This window comes from Peromyscus maniculatus, chromosome 13, assembly GCF_049852395.1.
Source record: "Peromyscus maniculatus bairdii isolate BWxNUB_F1_BW_parent chromosome 13, HU_Pman_BW_mat_3.1, whole genome shotgun sequence".
Classification (NCBI taxonomy): Eukaryota; Metazoa; Chordata; class Mammalia; order Rodentia; family Cricetidae; genus Peromyscus; species Peromyscus maniculatus.
In genome coordinates, this window is record NC_134864.1 from 59,260,582 (window position 1) to 59,281,374 (window position 20,793).

At 48.0% G+C, this 20,793-nt stretch overlaps 2 protein-coding genes across 3 annotated transcripts in view; both read left to right on the forward strand.

Annotated features, from left to right (window-relative positions):
- Window positions 1–3,287, forward strand: part of LOC121821927 (uncharacterized) — a 28,819-nt gene extending 25,532 nt beyond the window's left edge. Inside the window, 3 exon segments of the mRNA XM_042259692.2 lie at window positions 1,966–2,128; window positions 2,220–2,367; window positions 3,038–3,287. Coding sequence (XP_042115626.2) covers window positions 1,966–2,128; window positions 2,220–2,367; window positions 3,038–3,287 — 561 coding nt within the window.
- Window positions 3,288–7,601: 4,314 nt separating this feature from the next.
- Window positions 7,602–20,793, forward strand: part of Ankrd44 (ankyrin repeat domain 44) — a 276,558-nt gene continuing 263,366 nt past the window's right edge. The window contains exon 1 of one of the 2 annotated variants that reach the window (XM_015993765.3): window positions 7,602–7,866. In XM_015993765.3, the coding sequence (XP_015849251.3) occupies window positions 7,840–7,866 (27 nt within the window). In that variant the 5' untranslated portion in view covers window positions 7,602–7,839. The remainder of the gene's footprint in view (window positions 7,867–20,793) is intronic. The other variant, XM_006974874.4, reaches the window with a different exon arrangement.

Consider the following 20,793-nt stretch of genomic DNA (forward strand, 5'->3'; position numbering starts at 1 on the left):
AACTTAATGTGGAGAATTACTTATTAGTATTAGAGAGCTGAAGAAAGCTGTAAGTAGAGACACAGAGGTGTCTGTCAACCACAGGGCTTGGAGGAGAGGCTCCTTTCCTGCCTGTCACCTGTTCTTTTCTACCTGAGAAGTCTGAATCCAACTTTAAGTTCTCTCTCTCTCTCTCTCTCTCTCTCTCTCTCTCTCTCTCTCTCTCTCTCTCTCATCACTTCCCCCTTTTCCTCCCTCTAGCCTCTAGCTACCCTACCTCCAGCCCCTCCCATGTCTCAAGTTGATAGGCTCTTCTTCCACTATCATTGTTACACACATAGGCACACAAAAATATATGAACAACCTGTTGAGTCCATTTTTGTTAATGTGCATATGGTTTCAGGGCTGACCATGATACACTGGACATTTACAGTTAGAGTATCCATGAGATAGACATGGAGGCTCATACCAGTAACCCTAACACTCAGGAGGCCAGTGCAGGAGGATTGCCATGAGTCAGGGACTAGCCTGGGCTACAGAGTGAGATCCTTTCTCAAAACCCCAAACAGATAAAGTAATTTTCCACAAGTTTCTACTGCAATGTTAAGAGAAACTCTAGAACAGGCGGTCCTCTCTGTACCCACAATGCTCTGTGTGGAAGACGACTGATTTCCTGCTGGCAGCTGGAATCGGCTCCCCAGGCAGAGCAGGAATCTCTTCTTGGTCTGCTGCTCCCACAGACTGAGGGAACTGATGTGGCTGAGTATTGGTCTTGACCTACAATTCAAACCACAACTTTGATCCGTGCCAGAAACATCCATTTGTTGGGAATTTAGACTTCTGTCCCCACAGAGCTCAAGTTTACAGGGACCAGAAACAACAGTGGACTCTCTGTGTAACGATGAGAATGAAACCCTAAAACCACTGTTCTACAAGCCAATGCTTGATTCTTGGATCTGGGTATTTTGGAATAAATACTGCTATAAATGGTGTGTTGGCCCAAAAAATATATATAGTACCCTTTACCTTTTGTTTGTTTGTTTGTTTGTTTTTTCGAGACAGGGTTTCTCTGTGTAGTTTTGGTGCCTGTTCTGGATCTCACTTTGTAGACCAGGCTGGCCTCGAATTCACAGAGATCCTCCTGCCTCTGCCTCCCAAGTGCTGGGATTAAAGGCATGCGCCACCACTGCCTGGCTTTAGTACCCTTTACTTTTAAGAGGGAATGTGAATTGTGCTTTTTTTTTTTTTTTTTAAACTGGCACCAGAACTCAGCCTTCAGTAGGCCCTTCCATCATGTTTCCAGGTCAGCTCTATCTATCTGGTCTAAAGTCAAGGATAAAGACAGGCAAATTCTATTTGTATGAATGGCTCCATTTCTGTATTTGCTTTGCTGTAAATGAGTTCCACACAAAGAAGTAATATTATGCAGACTATCATAGGGTCCAAACTATGTTCATGGGTGGTAGTACTGCCAGAAACATTTTGAGATTTCTGATATCTACACTATATGCCTCCTCTGTTGAAGGTGGATGACTGTCCCTCTATGACATTAAGGTGGCAAGTCCAGTATAACCAACTGGCACCAGGCAACTAGTTTCTTTTGGAAATAAGAAGTCATTGGTTGATTTCTGATGTCAGATGCTGGCCTCACTGCAGAGAAGCCCATGACACTGAGCATGTGCATGGACTCCCCGGCTCTGTTTGTTTTATTTTATTTATTTCATTTTAGTAGAGTCTAGGGTTTTAGAGTCTAAGTTTCTCAGATTATCCTTAAGTTCCTGGTCCTCTTGTCTCAGCATCCCAAGGATCCAGGACCACAGGCACCTGCCACCACTTCTGACTGCTATGGTTACTTTAAGCAGGCACATTTGAGTGGGCAGAGAAGAGGCCAGTGCCATCCCTTCTGCACAGTGTGCATTCGCACGGGACACAGACACCCTCCTAACCTCCGTTTCACCAATCTTTCCATCTCTGCTGGTTTTGTAGGCTGCTGACTGTTCAGCAGAGCGATCCACAGTCATCTGCGAGGGCGTACACATCTATGTCTCTGCCCACCCCTCAAGCCAGACAGAGACACGCAGCTTGATGCCAGAAATTGCTTGCCCCGAGAAGTTTCATTCAGCCCTATTATCAGGAGCACCCCTCACCGGTGTGGTAAGGGCGGAATTGCCAGCTTGTGCTCACACACTGAGAACTGACTATAATTTAGACCCTTTTCCATGGCTTTTAAATTCCTCAAGGAGACAAGAATGCCGGGAGTAATGATCAAGTGAGGCTAAGTTACCTGCTGAGGCAATCGGTGCGTTCCGAGCCTGCCAGTCTGTTCCGGGCCAGTTCCGTGCCGGGGGGCAGGGCAGTGCCCTGGTTTGCACTTAGTCTCATGGCCGGGTGGGTCCGACACACCCAGTTCACAAGGAGCAGCTGAGGCTGCAAACTTGATACCTCGTGGCTCGTCAGTCAAACTCAGTTAGCAAGCCAGGCCTCTTTTCTCCAGTGGATTAGTTATCTGCGGGGGCGGGGGGGGGGGGGTAAGGGGTGGTGGCTTGCTTTGGAGCGAATGTCCTGAGAGCTCTTTTAATCAAGTCCACAAGAGTCTCGGCACAGCATCACTGTTTGCTACAGTCCTTTCCAATATTTGCTTCCTCTGAGTTATAAGGTCCTTCTGTAGAGCTATTTTCTTCCTTTCATTCCTAACTTAAAAAAAAAGCTTGTTTTATGGGTTACTTGGTAAGTAGGTCAAAGCACACATTCTGATGTGGTATGTATTGCTTCCAAAATCCAGAGGGATCCAGCAAATATAATGTCTCTTGTTAGTGGAGTGCTTTCAACCATTTTTTTTTTGTTGTTGTTGTTGTTGCTCATAACACGCCAGCACAGACTTGCTGTGCTACAGAGAAAAGAGGTTTATTTTGGCTCCGGGTTCTGGGGGAGCTACACCTAGTGCCGGCCTTCTTGCTGGCCGCTCCTGAAGAGGGTGAAGGGCAGGCGTTACACAGCAAGAAGCAGAGAGTGTGCTGTGTCTAGGTGTCTGTCTGGTCCCCTCCCACTTTTTATACAGCCACCAAGAATTCAACTATGAGGCCCCAACCCAAGGGGGGCCTCCACACAAGGTGACCTGTACAGCCCTTACCTTGAGATACCACAGGTCGATTACGTTTCCACCCTCTCAGTGCGGATTAACACGTGAAGCCACAAGGAACAATCAAGCTGACACAGAGCCGTGGTCTAAGGGACAGCAATTTGGCTCTCACTTCTCAGGGGACATCCTGACAGTGGCCAGATCCCTGGACCGCCAGAAACGGCAATAAAGTGGCGAATTCCCTGCAGTGTATATATAGCCCACACTCGGGCACACATGTGTCTTATTAAGGCATCTCAAACACTTACTTTCTGTTCTCAGGTCCAATCATCCGAGGTGTCTTTAACACAGTGACCAAGGCGAGCTTACGTTACACCAGCAAGACTGTAAAGGTGAACTCATGCACTCCGTCCATACACATTAGAATGGCTTACAAATATTTGCTCCCCCAATAGACATATGCCAGACGCCCAGCTCCATGTTCATTTGTCAAAGTTATAGCACTAGCTGCAGTTGGCGCTGCTCTTGCTCGATTTAACAACAATTTGTAGCCGGAAGTCCTGCTACAGGCTGTACAGGACACACAGGTGAGTTAAATGAGGATATTTCATGGTACCCCATCCCCTGCATCCCCCACACATTTTATGGTGGTGCTGATGTCTACATTCGGTAGGACTCAGGATTACCCCCATTCTTCTAGACTCTGCTAACTATGGAGTGTGCGTCTTCCTGCTGTATAGTCAAGAATAGACCACATGTGTAACTACACGATAGGCCTGCTGTGATTTATACCTGAGTAAAAACTCCATGTGTCATCATTGCCATATGCCTGGATTTGATTGGCGGACCCAGGGTCGGGGGGAGGGAGTACTTGGAATGTCAGGAACCTACCAAGAGTTTAGAAAGTGCCAAATACTCCCTGAAATGTGTGGGCTTCTTTTTCCTAGTGCTAGCTAGGGTTCCCTGGACAATGACACCAGGTTCCTCGGAGGTGAATTTGTAGTGTATATCTATGGCAACATTTAGAGTCCCCCTGAAGGGGGCTAACTTCTTCATTCGAGGGGTTCTGTGTCTGTGACCTGGTTTAGTGTGGAGACTGGATGGGACGGAGTACTTCACTGTGATGATACAAGCCAGGTGTCAGGTGGCCGGCCCAGGGGTTTGCCTTCTGTAAAAATCAGGGGACACGTCAAAGTCTTCCCACATATTTAATTTCTAGGTTTGCCCAGGTCACCGTCAGATATCAGACTTGATAAGCACTGCTTGGTCTCTGCTGCCCATGTCATGTGTTCACGTATTTGTGTCAATTAAATGGTGTCATTTGGCTACGGCCACTCCAGCATCTCACTGTAGCAGGAATCAGGGCGTTAACTCAATGGAAGCACCCCCCCCTCTACACACACACACCCCATCTACACCTGTTACAGAGTTTTTCTGTCGCTGCTCTCACTGCTGGATTATACAGCACCTTCGTGTAAAGACACACGTGTAAAGATGCCTTAACATGTAAGTCCAGGCTCCCTGGAAAGGCACTAGTGTTAATTAGTTTAGCCTAGGTTTTCTTTTTATTAGGTACTCAGCCAGTTCAAATTTCACAACATCTTGCCTATGATAAGACCATTAATTGTGTGTGTGTGTGTGTGTGTGTGTGTGTGTACATCTGCATGCCAAGGTACACATGCCGTTTGAAGGACAACTTTGCAGTTGGTCCTTCCCTTCTACCTTGTTTCTGAGGTAGGACCCATTGTTTCTGTGTGGTGTGTCCCAGGCTAGCTGCCCCATTCCCCCAGTCCTCACCTCCCTTGCCGTGGCCCTTCTGGGATTACAGATGCATGCATGCCGCCATCACATCTGGTTTATTCTATGGGTTCAGGGGATCAAGCCTGATGGTTGTCAGGCTTGCAAGGAGAGAGCCATTTCCATGGCTGTTTTTATGTTTTTTTTGTTTGGAGACGGGGTCAGGCTGGCTTTAAACTTGATGTAGCTGAGGATGACCTTGAACTCCCGAACTAGTCTACAGTTCTGAGATGGTGGACATTCTGATTTTGACATTTGAGTTGCTGAAACTGCACATTCAGATTGCTCTGCGTTGGTAGTGCTCTCAGCCACAATGTATCCACAGTGTTACTGTTTTGTCTGCTGGTAGGGTTGAGCGGTATGTATCATTTACCTGTTGAAATATTGCAGCAACTGTATCTTTCCATTTGTTTTTTTCATTCATTACCTAATTAGGGCAGGATATTGAATTTTAAAACAAATCTGTGTAAGTAGATAGTATTATGTTTGAATTTCAATTCAGGACAGTGAAGGCAATGTTAAAAGCACTACTTACTATTTCTGTAAGAGAAAGTGTCTCCTAGGGTTATGATCCGCTTCCTTCCAACGACAGCCTGCTGTGGCAGCACACGCTTGGGATGTAAAATAGGATTGAGAGTTCAAGGCCAGACTGCCAGGAATATAGCAAGACACTGTCTCAGAAAGAGAGGGGGCAAGTGGGTGGCTGGGGACTGAGTCTGACTCAAGAACTCATGTGTATGCATACCTATGATGACCCAAAGCAGAGCTTGAGTGAATCTGTCAAATGACGTAATTTGTTATCTCCTTTTTAGAAATAGGGTCATATTTAGTTGGGGAATTCCCTGTCCTATTTACTTACAGCATGGAGGCGCCTCATCTACACCCAGTCTGTGGACCTGCAGCATGGGAGGGCCTCATACACACCGCAGGCAACCTGAGCTGTGTTTGAGAAGGGTCTTGGAACAATGGCTTTGTGGGGGGAGTGTGTCCGCTTATCACTGGTGGCCAAGGAAGGGGACCCAGGAGGGTGCTTCCTCGGGTCCCCCTTTCTGCATGAGTTGAACCACAATCTCTGGGGCGGATAATAGTAGCTCTGGGATTTAGCGGCTCACCAGCCAGAGCGGGTGGATGATAGGCAAGGATGCTAAGCCACGCCTCTCACTCCCTTTCCCCACCAAGTCTTTGGTGAGGCACTGCCAATGGGGAGGAAGAGTCTACAGCTGGCTTGTGAGGGACTGCAGAGCAGGCATTTGATCATCTCCCAGGCACACTAGCTAGCTCTACTTTGTTGTTCAGCAGCCCTGAAGGCTTGCTTCATGGCCTGCTAGGGGCACCTATGGTTCCCTGGGAGTGCACCACCTCTCACTTCCCTGCTTAACTTCTTCCTCCAGATCTCAGCTTTCCCCCTCTCTGAGGGACGCCTGCCCTTATCCACCAGTCTGCTCTGGTCTTTTCCTTCATAAGTATCTCTCCTCATGATCCTTTATTTCAGTTTGAAATTATATCAATCAGCAATAACTATCTGGTTTTATGTGAGTGTTTTACTTGGGGTTTCTATTGTTGTGATTTAAAAAAAAATGACCAAATACAATTTGGGGAAGGAAGGGTTTATTTCTGCTTACACTTCCACATCACTGAAGGAAGCCAGGGCAGGAACCTCAGGCAGGAACCTGGAGGCAGGAACTGAAGGCCATGAAGGGAAGTGCTACTTACAGACTTGGCTTCTCATGGCTTGCACAGTTTGCTTTCTTATACACCCAGGACCACCCACCCAGGGGTGGCATCACTCACAATGAGCCGAGCCTTCTCACACTAATCAAGAAAATGCCCCAGCACCTTGCCCACGGGTCAGTGTGGTGAGAGCATTTTCTTAACAGAGGTTCCCTCTTCTCAAATGACTATAGTCTGTGTCAAGCTGAGGTAAACACTAGCCAGCCCAGTATCTTAATTGCGCATGCCCCATTTTTTCCCCCCATACCTAGCCACTGCCTGAATTAATAAGTATTTCCCCAGATCTCAGAAGTACTTACTACGGATTGCTACCACTGTATTAGAAACCCAGGCTGCTGGACAGCTGCGTTCTGTCTGGGGGTGGGGTGGAGCATAGCAATTTACGAACTTGTAGGACTTGAATTCAGCCAGGACTGTGCAGCAACTTAGAACTGTTTTTTTTTTTTTTCTTCCCTTCGTGTCACTCACCTCCAGCCCCAAGCCCAGGTTATCATTCTAGTTTAGCTAGGAGCTGGCTCCTGTCCCTCTAGTCTCTGTGTGTTAGAGAAATAACTGGAATCATGAGCCCAGGGCCTCCTTTATGTTAAACAAAGAGACCATCCTCCGTGTGGCCGGGTGGCCGAAATTTGGAGCCGCTGGGGGGCAATCCGATGAGGGAAGAGGTTGAGGGAAAGGGGTGTGTGTGACGCAGCCTCCAGGGTGAAAGTTGGTGGCGCCGGGAGCGGCAAGCTTTCTGGGCCCCTGGGGTGTGTCTGCGAGGGCTTGCCCATCAGTCGCGTGCGCGTGGGTGGGATCGCTGGGGAGGGTCGCCGTCAGCCGCCCTCACTCTCTCACCCATCCACCCACCCACCCACCACCGACCGCGGGCTTCTGGCCGGGCCGGGTGCAGGCAGGTGCGGGAGGGCGCCGGGGGCCCGCGGGGCTGCGAGGAGCCGCTGCGGGCGGCAGGAGGCAGCGTCGGCCCGGGCGGCGCGAGGCAGCGCGCGGTGATGTCAGTGGCGGCCCAGCTGGCAGCGGCCGGCACTTCCTGTATAAAGGCGGGCGGGCCGGGCTGCGACTCCCGCGAGCCGGGGTTGGGCTCTGGGCGGCTGGCGGCGGCGGCGGAGCCGTGGGAGGGCTGTCACCTTGGGGAGCCGGGCTCCTGGCGGCTTCCCCCGGGCCGTGCCTTCCGTTCCCCGTCCCCGGCTCCCGGCGTGACATCGGCGGAGCGGAGAGCTGGATGTGCGCGCGCGCGCGCGTGCGGGAGCGGAAGAATGGCAGTGCTCAAACTCTGCGACCAGGTAGGGGCGCGGGGCGCGGAGCGCGGAGAAGGGGGCGCGGCGGGCGCGGAGCGGAGCCGGAGCGCGCCCGGAGCTGTTTACGCGCAGCCCGGAGCGTGCACGGCCGGCCGCGGGGGCTCAGCTCCCGCGCAGTCTCCGCCCTGGGCCGCCGTCGCAAGTGCGCGTTCGCTGGCTGGAGAGGGTCGGCGGGGTGCGGGAGTGGCCGCCGCCGCCGCGCGCGGGGGGACGCGGGCCGCCGCTGCACCGGGGGAGGGGGAGCCGAGCTCCGGGCCGCGCTGCGCACTCGGGAGCAGTCAGCCTGGGGTTGCCCCGGGGAAGGCTGTCTGCGGGGTCAGGAGGAGGAAGGTGGACGTCGGGAGAGAGGCTCGCGGCTCCGGACCTCTCCCGCGCCGGGCAAGAGACTGGCCCGCTCCCCGCTCCGGTGCGGTCGGTTGTCTTCATCCGTTGCATAGGACACCCCGACTTCCTCTTTAGCTGCCCAGCGGCTGGGTGTGGGGTGCGGGATGGGGTTGCTGAGAGCTGAGAGACGCTGCGCGCTCGGCTTCGATCTCCCAGTAGGAGGTGAAGTCAGGTCTCAGGGTGAGCTTGCAGACCTTGCTGGTGCCCGATATCAGCTTTGTTGCTTTGCTGGCTGAGACATCACACCGGGCAGCCCTGAAGTTCTGCTCGAAGCAATGGAATTATTTGTTGAATCCCATTGACAGCCCTTGCTACACGTCTGGATACTGACACTCATGGAAGCCCAAGCAAGTTGTGAGACGAAACACACACAAAAAACAAAACACTAACAAAAAAACCCAAACCTCTTTCCAGCTCTTTCCATGAAAAAGGAGGAAAGACCATACTCCTCCAGGCCCGGGTATATTCATCCCCAGTGAAATGAACATTGTTTTGGGGGCCTGATAATGGAGGCTGTCTTGACTTGGACACATGGCGCCTGCCATTAAACACCTCGAACTTTTAAAGAGGTGCCTCGCTAGTTAGCATCCAGCCTGAATGCCCTGCATCTTAAATACAGCCCATTGCAGCAGCGACCTACGGTGATTTGTTTGGCCCGTTAGTCCGAATTTACTTCAGCATTTACAGCCCCCCTTCCCCTCCCCTCCCCCGCCCCATTCAGAAGTCACCGAGTTAAAAACTCTAGTTAAATTTAGCAGGGAGAGCAGCTGTGGATTGTGACGAACCTGCCCCTCCTCATTGGCTCCTGAGCATTGAAAGTGCTTGTAAATTGATATTAGGATTTCCTCTAGCCTTTGTTCACAATTTTGGCCAAATGTCGAAGACAGTGGCTTGTTTTAAGTCCTGCGTTGTGTTGAGTCCGGGTCCTGTCGACGGCGTTGATGGTACCCATTCCTATGCTTTGTTCCTTCCTAAATAATGTGGTTCTAGTAAGCATTGTTATGTTACCTAGTAAAGAATTTCATGGAGAGTTTTGCTTGTAAAGATACAAACCACCCATCCTGAATCCCTTATCTTCTAAGTAGAAATGCTGACCTGGAGAAGCAAGCAAGGCTTCCTCAAGACCCTCAGCCGTTGGCTGGTGGTGTCCCCTCCCAGGCTCCTCCAGCCCCAGCAGGCTTGAGGCCTAGAGATACCTCTTCCCTTTTGGCAGATGTGTTGAAGTGGGACAGGAGAAAGCTCTCTCTCCTAAAGCACATTAGCCCTGGTGAGGTGTGGGATGCTGGCCTCATCGGCACAGGGATGTCAGGATGTCAGAGCAGGGCTTTCAAAGACGTTGGTCTTTGAAAGTGTTTCTAAATACACCCCCTTTGTTCCCCCCAGTCAACTACAATTGCCACCAGGGAGAAAGAGGTGTAACTTCCATTGGACTCGTCTCCTGACATAGAGGAAGATCCAAGGCGTTCTGTGACTCAAAAACACCTTAACCCACCAGTCTGTTTGGGGACAAAGCCAGAGGAAGACTGGGTGGGGTGGAGGTAGGGCGGGGTGGGTGCCGTGGTGAGAAAAGATGGTTTCTGGGTTTCTTTAGGCCCAGGAAGTATGTTTCTCCGACCTTATATAGACTTGCTCTTGGTCTGAAGCTTACTTCTTAGAAGTTGGTTCGTGTCCTCGTCTACTCGGGCTGACGACCCTTTGTTTAAGCTCCTGCTGCGAAGATCTCTGCTCTGTGGATGGAGAGCCAGCACCGGTGTGGAATCCCTGCTTCAGTTTGTAGTGGGGCAGCCTGCTCTCTCCAGAGGGACGCTGTCACCATTGCAGCCACACTCTCCCTGGTCCCTTCCATGCCCGTTTGTAAGGCGAATCTCGACCTTTGGCGACAGCTCTTTGCCTTTTGGTTTGAGGACACATTCTTGCCGCTGATAGCTTGAATCGTCTTGGTTTGCTTTTGGATGTAGTTGAAGTGAGACATGATCACCAATGACATTTTCTGTCCTACAAAACACTGAAGGCTGGAACTGGCTGGGTGGCCAATCCTGCAGTGACCTCTGAGTCAAGCAAGAGAAGGGATGTGTCTAACTGTTTTGGGAAAACTAAAAAGTAAGGGGGGGGGGGAGAAGCTGCTGTGGTTTTTGGTCTTCTGCTGTGAAAAGGAACTTGGAGCTATTGCTACAAACAAGCTTGACACTTAGTACTTCTGCATTTGAAAGGCTGCCCTTTGTCATTTTTTTTTTTCTGACAGTATTTTGGGACCATTTTAGTTTGCCCAGGACTGAGGGGGGTTTCCCAGCATGTGGTGGTAAAGCTGGGACAATTCCTAGCGATTGGAGGAGGTGGTTGGTCACCCTCTGCAACATGGTTATTTAGCTACATAATTAATATAGTAATATAACCATTTCCTCATAGGTGGACATTAAGACATGTGTTTACATCTTGGGAGAACTGGGTTAATCATAAGGTTGAAGAAGGTTTCATCACATGCAAATGCAATGTGTTTAGCTTAAAATAGTCATGCAGCCTTTTGTAGTTGGATTTTATACTCGAACTTTTATATGGAACTTTGTAGAGTGATTTTTTTTTTTTTTTAATGTATACAGGTAAAGGACTGGAGAGATTTTAGTGTAGGGCAACATCAGCCTGTCTCTTCAGAGTTCCAAAGCCAGGCGGGCGGGCGGCGTCCTTGTCCATGAAAGGTCTGCTTTTCTAACGTGAGTTTGCTAAGGACAGCGGAACTGCTCCTTTCGTGAAGAGCCCGGTAGACGAACTGCTTCAGTACTTGGCTCTCGTGGGGCTTCCCGCCTGGAGGCCTTCTGGTTTAGCGTCTCCTCGCCAAGTCCAAGCTCACACTCCAGTCACCCACCTCCTTGCCAAAGGCACTGTCTGGCAGCTGTGGCCGGAGACTAGAAATTCTGAAGCTTTGGAAGCAGGATTTCTGGCCACAGTGTGGGGCCTTTGGACTTGTTTTTATCAGGGCGTCCTGTGTTTTCAGGCACCTCTCTGCACTGGTCTGCAAGCCAACACTGTGCATCCCCTACAGGGAAGAAGGAGGGAAAGAACAGATTTGACTTTTGGACTGTGTTCTGGTTGTTTGTGACCCAGTGATATGGTTTTGGGAGTGTACCTGATGGCTGGCATTTCATGGCTTGTCCTCAATAGTGACTTACATCGATTGTGCTCTTCTTGTATGCTGGGCCTTTGCGGTGAATCATCTCTCTTAATCCTCATAGTCACACTCGGTAGATGATGGTGTCACTCCCACTTTATAGATGAGGAAACAGGACCAGGGATGTTGATTGACTTGTTCAGGTCACACACCCAGAGAGTGGCTGAGCACAGTGTCCTCCCCGGGCAGTCTGATTGCAGAGGAGGGGCCCTGATCACAAGGCTGTACTTTTCATAGTTGAAAAGGCAGCAGCAGCAGGCACAGAGCTCATGTCTCATCTCTCATTTCTGGGGAAGCTCCGGGGAGGCAGCATTATCCACACTCCTGTGCATGGGGTCAGACCCACCTCTGTCGGTGGGAACCTGCTCTGAGGCTTCTGCACGTGCTGTCTCTACCTGGCATGTCCATTAACCCTGCCACCTCCGCACCCAGCCAGTGATGTGTTGGTAACATGCTGATTCTTTTCTTGATTATTTATTTTTAACACGGGAACCTATAATCATCTGCAACGTTGGGCCACCTTAGGAAATCAGAAAGCTGGATCAGCAAATGAAGAGTTTAACGCCTCTGCACTCAGTGGAAATCACTCCTTTCGGCATCTTGATACGCTTCCTTTAAGGTTATGTTTGGCCAGGTATAGACTTTGACTTCCTGTGAGATGATATCAGTATCTTCCATCATGGACATCGCTGATATCTGTTTTCTAGACCAAGGACTTTTTAAAATAAATACTTAACTGTCTGCGTCAGGATAAATGAAAGTCCCACCCAGAATAGACAGAGCTCCTTTTCTTAAGAACACGTTCGGTTTCACTTCTGTTATTCTAAGTAGAAAGTAAACATAAACTCCAAAAGGCACAGTTCTTATCCAAGACATAGAGCTGAAACATCCTGAAAAAGGTTTATGTTTCAGCAACATAAATGTGATGTATTAACATATATTTACAATGTAATGCTAAATTACTTTAAAAAGTTATAATTAGCATCAATTCTTTATTTTTTTTTTACATTTAAAACCTTTTAGGTTTTCTTTTGGTGCGCGCGCCTGCGCGTGTGTGTGTGTGTGTGTGTGTGTGTGTGTGTGTGTGTGTGTGTGTATTGTGTTCCTGTGTAGGTGGAGGTCAGAGAACAACCTGTGGGTGTCTCTTCTTTCCTTCCATCATGTGGCTTTTGAGCATCAAACTTAGGTTATCAGGCTTGGTGCTTTTTGGGTACTGGCCAGCCAGCCAGCCCCGAGTACATTCCTATGAGCCTGGCATCTGATAATGCTGCGCTTTTCAAACTGGTTTAAGATCTGGTACTTACAGGGCCAGTGAGATAGTCCTGTGGGTAAAGCCTCTTGTTGCAGAAGGCTGACAATTTGACTTAGATCCCTGGACCCCATGCCATGCAAAGACAGAAGGAGAAAACCAACTGTACAGAAGTGTCCCTGATTGCCACATGTTCACTGTGGTTCATATGCACACATGCCCCCCCCTCAGGAAAACGATAAAAACCTGATATAACAATTCTTTCCACACTCCAAAGAAAATTCCATTTTGAACCTGATATCTAAAAAAAATGGGGTTGGAAGGATGGCTCACTCTAGGTAAGGAAGGATGGTTCACTGGGTAAGGCACTTGTTACCAAGCCTGAAACCCTGAGATCAATCCCTAGGACTCATGTGTGGAAGGAGAGACCTGATTCCTGCAAGTTGTCCTCTGACCTCCATGCATAGACCATGGCCTGTGTGCACCTCCCCTCCCTCAAGAAATGAATAAAATGTAAGTTAGAATCTTTCACAATAGTGATTGCTGTAGCTGTTTTAAGAGTGATTGGTATTTAACATGATTTGAAAGTCACTTTATACATGAAAACTCCTGGTGAATGGCTCACTCTTTTGCCCTTTCCTTCTGGATCTGCCATGCATTCAAACATTTAAAAATGCTCGTAGATGATTGGGAGTACATAGATTTCGGTAACCACGCCATTTCCCTCTAACCCATGGCCCTTTGAGAAAGATAAGGGTGCTATTAAATATTGACTGGCAGGAGACCTTCCAGGTGAGTCTGTATACACAGTCACACGGAGACTCGTGTCTTGCCTCTGTTTGCTCACCTGAGGTTTGGCAGTGACAGGTTTGGCTCCTATGAGTTAGGTTTACACTGGATGGAGCCTGCTGGCCATGTGTAAGCCCAAGGTTGGAACATGGCTTTTACCTCGCACATTGGCTCTGGCAGGTAGTGGTGGGGTGCAAGAGCCGTCTAGTAGAAGCGTTCTGACTCTTACTGTCAAGGATGGGGGAAGGTGTGATGACCGAATCTGTGTTGCCGTGGGTGTAAGGCAAGGGGAGTAGTGTACATTGTGTGTTAGACAACACTCTGTGGTAGATTAGTATTTTAAGGTGTGTTGCTTCTGTTTATGTTGCATTTGTTTAACTCGGTGAAGCTGGGTTACTGTGCCTGTCTAAAACACCTGATGGTCTAATAAAGAGCTGAACGGCCAATAGCAAGGCAGGGAAAAGGACAGGCGGGGCTGGCAGGCAGAGGGAATATACAGAAGGAGAAATCTGGAAAGAGAGATCTATGATCTAACAGCCAGAGGAGGAGGGGGACTCCAGGGGCCAGCCACCCAGCCACTCAGCCACCCAGCTACACAGCAAGCCACAGAGTAAGAATAAGATTTACACAAGTAAGGGAACCAGAAAAGCCCAGAGGCAAAAGGTAGATAGGATAAGTTAAGGAAAGCTGGCGAGAAACTAAGCCAAGCGAAGGCCAGGTATTCATAATTAATGAATAAGAATAAGCCTCCGTGAGTGTTTATTAGGGAGCTGGGTGGCGGTCCCCCTCCCTCCGCCGGTAAGGAAGGCATGACAGCAATGGTGTCCCTTAGATGGTGGTGGGAGCATGTGGTAAAGCCTCCTCACATCACGGTGTACACAGATAGCAGAGAGCTCTGGCCACCCTTGGCAGCCTACATCTGCCAACCAGGTCCACTTCCTAAGGTTTCCATGCCATGCCAAAAAGAGTAAAATACTAACAACAACAACAACAACAACAGCAACAACCACAACCACACTTGGAGGTGAGACTGTGGGCTGTAGGTTCCTCTTTGTCAAATGAAGACATTGGACTGGATGTCTTGGTAGTGGCGGAGCTCTGCCCTGTTCCTCTTGTGACTCAGTCCCTATAATGGAGTTTGCTTTACAGTGTCTCCTGTGCACGTGGCTGGGATGTGTGTATTTGCACATGAGCTCTCATTCGCCTATCCAGGCAACAAGGTGAAATGCCTTCAGGCTCATGAAGAGCTTTTTTACTCCATGTTAGGGTTCAGAAGCCGATTCTTGTTCTTCCCCTACTTCAATTTATAGGGAATCTAAGGGTGTCTATTTTATAGGTTATTTCTTTTATTAGTATAATATCTTGTTTGCCTCTGGTGTTTCAGAGGTTGAGAGGAGACAGTTTTTCTGGCCAGTGTTCATGTTTGTGGAGAGTTGGTATCCCAAAAGATTGAAATTAACGATTCACAAATCTACCTTCAAATTGTGATAGTCATGATGTTAAAGGATGTTTTCTGCTGGTCATGGTGTGCATGTCTGTAATCCCAGTATTCAAAAGACGGAGGCAGGAGGATCAGGAGTTTAAGTCCATCATCGGCTGTCCTTGGCTACATAGTGAGTTCAAGGTCAACCCGGGTTATGTCAAGACCTGTCTCAAAAAAATAAAACAAACAAACAAACAAACAACAACAAAAACAAAGCCTTTCACTTGCCTTTCCTTTTGAAAACTGAAAAGTTGGCTGGATCTGTCTCTGTTACCTAGGAAACCTTGACCATCCGGGTGTAACTTCCCAGGTATCTTTAATACTGGAAGACCATTTTGCTCTAAAGAAGCTTCCAGATCTTCTAATAAAACCAATTAGACTTGTAGAGACCCTGGTGTTGCCCTGACATGGAAATCTACTCAAAGTTCTAATTTGTCTCTGAAAGTTCCAATATTAAATTACTTTAGTGTTCTTTTGCTTTTGTTAAAAGGTAGCGTCAGATTGGGAATGAAGGTTCTTGGAGTCCACTTCTGGATCTCCTGGTAGTTATATCGCTTTGAGCAGTCCCTGGCATTGGGTTTTCTTGCCTATACAAAGAGGCTGATGGGTACGGATTCTTCTAAATTCTTCCAGACTCTCCCATTGCAGGAAAGCTTCCCCACACTTTGTGGTGACAAAAGCTTTAATCTTTCCCAGGCCTGGCAAACATACTTTGAGTTTTGCTGAAGGACCATGGATCCTTTCCCCAAGAAGGTCTTCTGGGATCTCCAGGAACCTGGTGTGGAGACACAGATCCCCTGAGGCTGCTCTTAGTGTGGTCCTTCGAGAATACTCTTGACTTGCTTTCACACAGGGAAGCATTTCTCCCAGACCCTGGGTCTCTTACAAGCAGTGTGTGTGTGTGCGTGTGCGCGCGTGCACGCACGTTGCGGTTCTCACAGGCGCTGTTTTGATAACTCTCTTGGTTCTCCCAGGTAGAATCCCTTTCCTTAGACTCCACAGTAGCATGAGAGTCTGACTCTGCCTGACTCTGCCTGTCTACTTTCTTTCAAGTTTAATAATGGATAAGAGCAGGTATGAGGAATTAGTTAGAAACTAGATAGAGAACTGGAAATGCGATGGAACACTATGGGATTTAATCCTGACAACATGGCCATGTGAGAGATGATTGTCATTTCCTATTGCCAGTGAAGAAAATGAGAACTCAGAAATTAAGGAATTTACTTAGGAGCTGTGAGTCTGGGAGTCACAGTGGGGTGGGCTTGACCCCAGACTGTACGTTTTTAGTCCTCATGGTCTCTGAAACGGGGACACTGTCACAAGAGAGCCTTTCTTCATTGGTGCTCAGAGTCGAGTTGTAGGACTAAGGTCGATGCCTTGTGCATGGAAGACCCTCATCAGATGTTGACAGTGTGTGTGTGTGTGTGACATATCAAACAGCTGTGAAGCCAGCTGCAGGTTTAGGTACATATAGTTACTATATAGGATACTAACTGGGGACTACAGGAATTCAGACGTAGTCACTGGGAAAGGCTTTATGGAGCCAGAGAGGGTCCAGCTGAATCTTACAGAGAGGGAATGCTTTGCGTGGCAGTTGGAGGTGAATGACGTGGTATACTTGTCAGGTGAGGGGTTGGAGGAAGAGGAATTCATTGAGCATAAAGTTCCTGTTCAGTAGGAAGAAAAGAGGTAAGGAGATAAGCACCCGTGCCTAAACTGAATAGGAGGGGCGCTGGTGTATTGATGAAGGTGTCTCATCAGTTCTTCTCAACACTATGTATGTGTCCTCGCCTGGAGACTTGGACAAGTTGGTCTGAGTCTTTGCAAAGCTCACTGCATCCAATGATTTCACAGGCATGATATTTGACAAGTTCATACTTGCCTCATCCCAGGAAGAAAATTGATATGTAAGTTGAATTGAGACCTTCTGGGTTCTTCTGTATCCATGACACCCCCTTCTTTGATGAGGAACAGTACACTTGTCCTGGCAGTATTTTGGGGACAAATGTGCATCTGGGAATAGCAAGGACTTCGTAGAGAGAAGCTGGGTGGTTTTGGTGGCACAGGACACCAGTGAAATAATGTTGTAGGTCTGAGATGCTCTTTTTTCTAAAGTAAAAAGTTAAAATATACAGACTATAAGAAAACTATAGGGGTTGGGGTTTAGCTCAGTGGTAGAGCACTTGCCTAGCAAGTGCAAGGCCCTGGGTTCGGTGCTCAGCTCTGGAAAAAAAAAAAAGAAAACTATAGGAAGAAAATGACCTTGTTTTTCAGACAATACCAGTTGCAAGGGGGTGGGGGAGTGAAGAGTAGTGTGAGCATGTGGATTAAAGAGATGGAGCTCTTACCTGATTGAAAGAAACAAAATATATCTCCGTAAGATGATGAAAGCTGAATAGTGACTGGATGTCTGGTGGTTAGTGTGAATGTGAAATTGCAACTATTTCTAAGAAGACAGCCCTCTGGGAAATTAAGAGACCAAGCCACGAAACTTTATCATTTGCCAAGGTGTGCCTAACAATAGCCACAGCACTTCTGCAAGCAACCCCCCGCCCCCCACTTCTTCCTGTTCTCTATGTGTGCGTCCAAAGGTGTCGCCTCTCATCTGACAGCTTGTCTTCAAGGTTCTCATTCCCTTTGATTGATTGACAGAAAATCACAGTCTGAGCACAGTGCGGTGGTGCTCACCTTGAACCCTAGCACGTCTGAGTTCAAGGCCATCCTGCTCTCCATAGTGAGCACCAGGTCAGCCGGACTGGACAGTGAGACCCTGTCTCAAAAAACAAAACAAAAGGGACTGGAGAGATGGCTGAGGGGTTAAGAGCACTGACTGCTCTTCCAGAGGACCCGGGTTCAACTCCAGCATCCACATGGCAGCTCACAACTGTCTGTAACTCCAAGATCTGACAGCCTCACACAGACATACATGCAAGCAAAACACCAATGCACATAAAATAAAAATAAATAAATTATTAAAAAACAATAGAAAAAGCACAAGCTGCTGCTAGGTTTGCTGCCCAGGGAAATGCCGCTCTGAGTTGGTCGTGAGGACTGTAGCTAGTGACAGCTTGGATCCTGTCGTAACTGTGGCATTTGAGCATCTGATTTGGACCCCCCCTTCCCTCCTTCCCTCCCTTCCCACCTCTCTCTCTCTCTCTCTCTCTCTCTCTCTCTCTCTCTCTCTCTCTCTCTCTCTCTCTCTCTCTTTTGGACAGGGTCTCTCTGTGTAATCCCAACTGTCCTAGAGCTTGCTGTGTAGCCCAGGCTGGCCTCAAATTCACAGAGATCCTCCTGCCTCTGCTGAGTGCTGGGATAAAAGGCATACACCACCATGCCTGGTTCCCCTTCTCTCTCTCTCTCTCTCTCTGATAAGGCCTCATATAGTCCAGGCTAGCCTTGACCTTGCCATATAGTCGAGGATGACCTTTAACTTCTGAGTGTCTTTACCTCCTGCGTGCTGGGTTTACAGGCCCGCACCCCCATGCCCGGTTTCTGTGGTGTTCAGGATCAAATCCAAGGCGTTGTGCGTGCTCGGCAAGCAGCCTGCCAAGTGGTCTGCCCAGAACCCCATCTTGGCTGTTTTGAAGAGGACTTGGATTCAGCTTATCCCTGCTTGATATTTCAGTTCAGGTGTTTGGAAGGGAACTTAGGTGTTAGAGCTGCCCCAAATGCCCATGTTTGAAGTGGCCTTAAAAGTGGGCTTCTGTTTAAACTGCAGAGTTTCACAGGGCACTGAGGGGCTACACGGGCAGTGTGACTAAAGGACACGTCTGTCTTCACAGTGAGCGGAGCTGCTTGTCCTGTTCAGTGGTTTTAGGCACGTCAAAATCCTGTCATTTTTATTTCTCCACATGTGAAATTTTTTTCAACACCCCTTTCTTTCTTTCTTTCTTTCTTTCTTTCTTTCTTTCTTTCTTTCTTTCTTTCTTTCTTTCTTTCTTTCTTTCTTTCTTCTCTCTCTCTCTCTCTCTCTCTCTCTCTCTCTCTCTCTCTCTCTCTCTCTCTCTCTCTCTCTTCTTTTTTTAAAACAGAGTCCAGATTTAAGGACCCTGAAGGCCATAAAGCTGAGAAGTGGCCACCTGTAATCTGAGTAAATAGTATCGTCACCAGCGGTGTAGAGACTCAAAGATTCTAGGTACTTTGGAGCCCCTGCATATTTATTGTCTTGGGGCCACCAGGATGGGCACAGCACTTAGTTCTAATGTTAGGAACAGTTTTCTTCTGAGCCCTGCTTTTCAGCAAAAGGTCTTGTATCAAGTTCCCTGGTACTGAACTTCTGCATACATTAAATATGGCATTTCATCCAAACATTGTTAAGCATTCGATGGGAAAACACTGAAGCTGATGTGTGGAAATCTGGGCCGTACATACAGCTTTGCTCTTAACTGCTGTCTTAGTCTTTTTGAGCCTCAACTGTCCTTGACTGTAAAATGGGTACAGTAATAGTTGTTCAATGGGGAGCCCGTGACAGTTCAGTGGGAAATGTTTAAGTATGGCCAGTGGAGGTTTGGGGCTGCTTTGTAAATAATCCTTGCATCTTGGCTCCTCATTTGTCAAATTAAGGAGGAGCTTCAGCTCTCTCAGAACAGGTTTTAGTGGTATTTTCTGTTTGTTCGTTTTAATTTATAACCTTTAATCTTGTCTTATTTCTTTCTAACTTAAACAATTGTGGCACATAGATACTTGATTTTCGTATGAAATCTCTTTATTGGGTACCTTACATGTTGGGTCCTACAATGAAAAAAATCTTTTGTTTCGGTTTTATCTTGTCAATCGGGTTAGTTACTTAAGTCACAAAATTTGCATTTAGACAGATTCACTAGGATAGGTGTGTGTGGACAAGATTGGGTTTTGCCAACATTCTTGAGTTAAGCTGTCAAAAAGGACTTTTTGAAAATGACAAGAAAGCTACTTCCTCTTCAATAGTGTCAAACCGCCTTTTTGAGGAAGTGTGAAAGCACAGCAGGGTGATAGGATGGACAATCGTCATAAAGAGTCATCATGAAAAGTGTTAGGATAGAATGCTCAGAAACTTGGGTGTGGAATTTCAGGCCTTGGATGACTATTTACCGGGAAAAAGGAAACCATAAATGTAGACAGGGCTGTAGCTCAGTGCTAGAACGAGGGACTAGGTTCCTGAGGTCCTGGGTTCAGTCCATAGTCCTGTTAGCCGGGACAAAGGAAACCATTATAAAAAAACGAGAAGAAAAAACCCGATCCACACAGGTCTCTGAAGAAAATTGTTTAAAAATATCAGATGGATAGCAAGGATACATTGTAAAATGTCATTTTAATTTTGACTCTTTTTTTTCTCTGTTAGAGTGACAGAGATGTTAGAGGATGGAGGCCAGACCTCATTGGATACATATGTGTGTTTAAATTTGAAACATATTTGTTCCACCAGTAGAAACTTAGGGCAAAGTATAGCAAGGGAATAGGAAAATGAGAAAACAAAACAACAACAGCAAAAACAGAACAAAGAGAAGAAACGGGGGAGGGGAAGAAAGCCAGGAACGGTGTTTTTTTTTTTTTAACAGAGAAAGGAGTAAGTGCGGCTCTGTACACTGGTAGTCGCAGCCCTTGGCCTTCTAAGGCAAGAGGATCAGGAGTCCGCGGCCAGTCTCAGCCACACGAGTGAGCTTAAGGCTAGCTGGGGCTGTATGCGGTGAGGTCTCCAAAAGTTGAAGAAGATAAGGAGCAAAAGAAACAGAGCGAAGGATCAGATAGTGGCGGATGACGGGAGGTGGACCGTGTGGGTTTCTGCAGGGCGTGGTACACGAGTGATGTTCTCAGACTCCGTGCTGAGCTGATCAACGTGGGCCCGCGTGCCCCAGCCGCACCAAC